General features: G+C 38.9%; 1 protein-coding gene across 1 annotated transcript; it reads left to right on the top strand.

Annotated features, from left to right (window-relative positions):
• Positions 1-2387: 2387 nt before the first annotated feature.
• On the top strand, positions 2388-3551 carry LOC146000574 (uncharacterized). Its single transcript, XM_083138325.1, has one exon. It carries the CDS (start codon positions 2388-2390, stop codon positions 3549-3551), a length of 1164 nt encoding a protein of 387 aa, XP_082994451.1.

Genomic DNA, 3551 nt, shown 5'->3' with positions numbered 1-3551 from the left:
CCCCTATCTATATAAATTTGATATAACTAGGGAGCGGAAGTTGATGACCTAAAAAATATAGGTATGTGACCTATAGAATGTCCTAAAAAATGGGAAAAAATGACGTAAAAAATGCAAAAAATGACCATTAAATTTGTTAGTTTCAGGTTAAATATTGAAATGAAAAGGAAACTAAATGAAATCTTGCCTTAAAAAAAAGGCACCAAATGATACCACATGCACATTCAATTATAATATGCAACGAAGATTTCCAATGGAAACAACCAAATAATTTAAAAACAATTTAATGAAAGAGTCGTATACACTAAATGAATTGGTGTAAAATGCATTATTGCCAGGGTATTTCCAGCCTCTCCTTATCTGATCTTAAATCTGAGTTTGCCCCAGACGGACACCTGGTGGTTTCCCCCGACACAACAAAGGCTGTCACCATTTCCGCATTTCTTTTGGTCGTAAATTGCAATCCTGCGAGATATATATATACAGGCCTATGTTCACCTTGGTGAAAAGACTCAAGAATATTACGAAAATGAAAGAAGTGACAAAATGTGATGAAACAATACACCGAATATTGCAAAAAATGACGGGAAAATGTTGAAAATCGGAGAAAATGACCTAAAACCTGAAAATTGGCAAAAAAAATGCACTTTAAAATTACCTTTTTGGGATCTAGACGAAGTGTAATATTGTGTATATTTAATGGGCATCGTGTCCGAAATGTCAGAAAAAAGATGACATTTCATCAACTTCCGCTCCCTAGATATAACAAATAATAAAACACGAATGCAGGCACGCAAGTAAAACACAGAAGTCCGACAACTTCAAATTTTCCGGCAATATCGATTTCTTAATAACATTTCCCTTTTCACCAAAAATTGGACGTGGAGGTATATTTAAAGGTATATTGGGGTTATTGTTTTTATCTTACGTAGATGTAGTGTATGACTATTCCTATATATTTCAATTTATTATGTGTCTTCATATAGCAACACTGCCTCTCCCAAGCGCTGCAGAGAAATAGAAAGGAATAAGCAGTTTTCTCCCACAAACAGTGTTTCCAGTGGTGGAACTGAGCCCTAAGGCCACATGTTAGTCACTCTCTTCAGCTCCTCTCCCTTCCCGTGTACAATCGGGGAGGAAACCCGGTCGTCAGAAGGTTGCGTTATACAATACAACAATCAATTGCGTAAATAAACCAGTCTTTCAGTTCTTTAAATAGATTGCTTAAATTCTGGTTTAAAGACTTGTATAATATACAGGGTGTTTCCATGACCTTGATTGAAACTTTCAGGGTGGATGGAGATTGACCCAAAAAGCAATATGAGGTAAGGATAGAGTAGAGGCGGCGAATGTGGAAGGTCGGCAAAAGTGGAATACCATGATATTTACAACTACATACGTCTACCATCTATCGGGGTATTTTAAAACCATCAGACGGTATGTACAGATGGCAGCACTGAAGCAACCCCCGCCATCCACTGTGAATGTTTGCTGACAGAGCACATAAAGCTGTTTTGGAGGGAGCGGACTTTTTTTCGTTAGCGTCGTTTTGTAGACACAAAGCAAACACAAGGTAAGATTTCTGCAAGTGTTCTATGTGACATTGTTCACCAATGTCGTAGCTAAATAAGCATTGTCAATTAGGTGTCCTGGAAGTTTCCGTTATTATCTAATTTAAGATTAAAAAAGAAAAGTAGTTAGCGGGTAATGTGGAATAGGTGAGGGTGGTTAATGTGGAATACTATTCCACATTACCCTCTCTTTTTCAGGCCTTGATACAATTGGTTAAAATCACATTTTTATAGTTTTATGACTTCCTGCATGCAGTTATAAGGTACAGCTAAATGGCAGAGAATGTTTATCATGTTGTGGGGGGTTCAAGACACCCTCAAAATTTCTGCAACTTGTTAATGAGAACATTTTTGGCAAATATTCCCTCGACATTGATCTTATTATGCGGCAGCCATTCCTTCTTCAGCCCTTATTACTGTTCTTATTACGAAATTAGATTTTCCTAAACCCTTGCAGAAAAAAAAATGAAATTGTGCCCATGTTAAGATAGAATAATTACTGTAAATGCATTATGACAAAAAATCCTATATTTAATCTGCATATTTAATGCTCAAAATGGTCTCTTTATATTTTGCAGATTCACAGACCCTTCCAGAATACCGAAAGGAGGAGTCCAGCAGAAGAAGTGGGACCCAGAGAAAATGACGCAGGCAGTGACAGCAGTCAGGTAAAAAGAAATGGGATTTCTGCGTGCCAGCAAAACATATGATGCTCCACGGACCACATTATTTCGATTACTTAGAGAACATTCTGACAAATCTGCAGATGACGCTGCAAGAATACGTGTAGGTCGAAAGCCAATCTTCTCTCCAGCCATGGACAATGATCTTGTCAGTTATGTCTTAGAAATGGAATCTCGTTACTACGGACTCACAAAACGTGACATTTGTTCAGTTGCTTATCAAGTAGCTGTTCGAAATAATGTGAAGCACCCATTCTCTGTGGTAAGAGAATGTGCTGGTAAAGACTGGTTTAGATTGTTTATGCAAAGACATATAGATGTAGTGACTCTTCGAAATCCCACTGGAACCTCATTTGCGAGAGCAAATGTCTTCAGTCGCAAAAACGTGGCTAAATTTTTCAACAACTTGGAAGATGCCTACAAGAAGTTCAATATCCCCCCTGATCGTGTGTATAACGTAGGTGAGAGTGGACTTACTGTGGTGCAAACCAAACAGGACAAAATCATTGCATTAAAGGGGAAAAGACAGGTGGGTACTCTGACATCCGCTGAGCGAGGATCACTAATAACTGTAGTAACATGTATGAGTGCGGGTGGTTCATTTGTCCCTCCCATGTTAATTTTTCCAATTAAAAATGAAAATGTTCAACTGATGAAATATGCACCTCCAGGTTCCATCGCAGCGTACCATCTCTCAGGCTGGATTCAACTCTCAATATTCACTAACTGGTTTCGTCACTTCATCAGTAAAGTGAAGCCAAGCAAAGATGACCCAGTACTCCTCATACTTGATGGCCACTACAGCCACACCAGGAATATTGAGGTTATTGACCTAGCTCGGGAAGAATCTGTTGTTATAATTTCTTTGCCACCACACTCGACACATAAGCTACAACCTCTTGATAGAACATTCTTGGGCCCTCTGAAGAGATATCACAACGAGGAGTTGAGATTGTTTCTCCGTAACCATGGGAGAAAAGCAACTCATTTTGACGTAGGAGAACGCTTTTCCAGAGCTTACCTACGTGCTCAGTCGGGCGAGATTGCTGTTAATAGATTCAAATGCACAGGGATTTATTCCCTGAATCCAAACGTTTTTAGGGATAGTGATTTCATTGGACCTACCAACACAGCCAGTAATGACGTCTCTCTACCTCCTGATAGTGTTAATCCACAACCATCCACATCTTCTCCCACTGAAAATCCCACACTGCCTGTACAGGAAACAACTTCAAAAGTGAAAAGTCTACAAATGCTGTCTACACTTGCCGATCAACACTACCCAACCATACAGTAA

This window comes from Lepisma saccharinum, chromosome 16 (genome assembly GCF_977018435.1).
Source record: "Lepisma saccharinum chromosome 16, izLepSacc3.1, whole genome shotgun sequence".
In the NCBI taxonomy this organism is placed as follows: domain Eukaryota; kingdom Metazoa; phylum Arthropoda; class Insecta; order Zygentoma; family Lepismatidae; genus Lepisma; species Lepisma saccharinum.
Note: the sequence above shows the minus strand (reverse complement) of the source record. Positions and strands in the feature narration are given on the sequence as shown.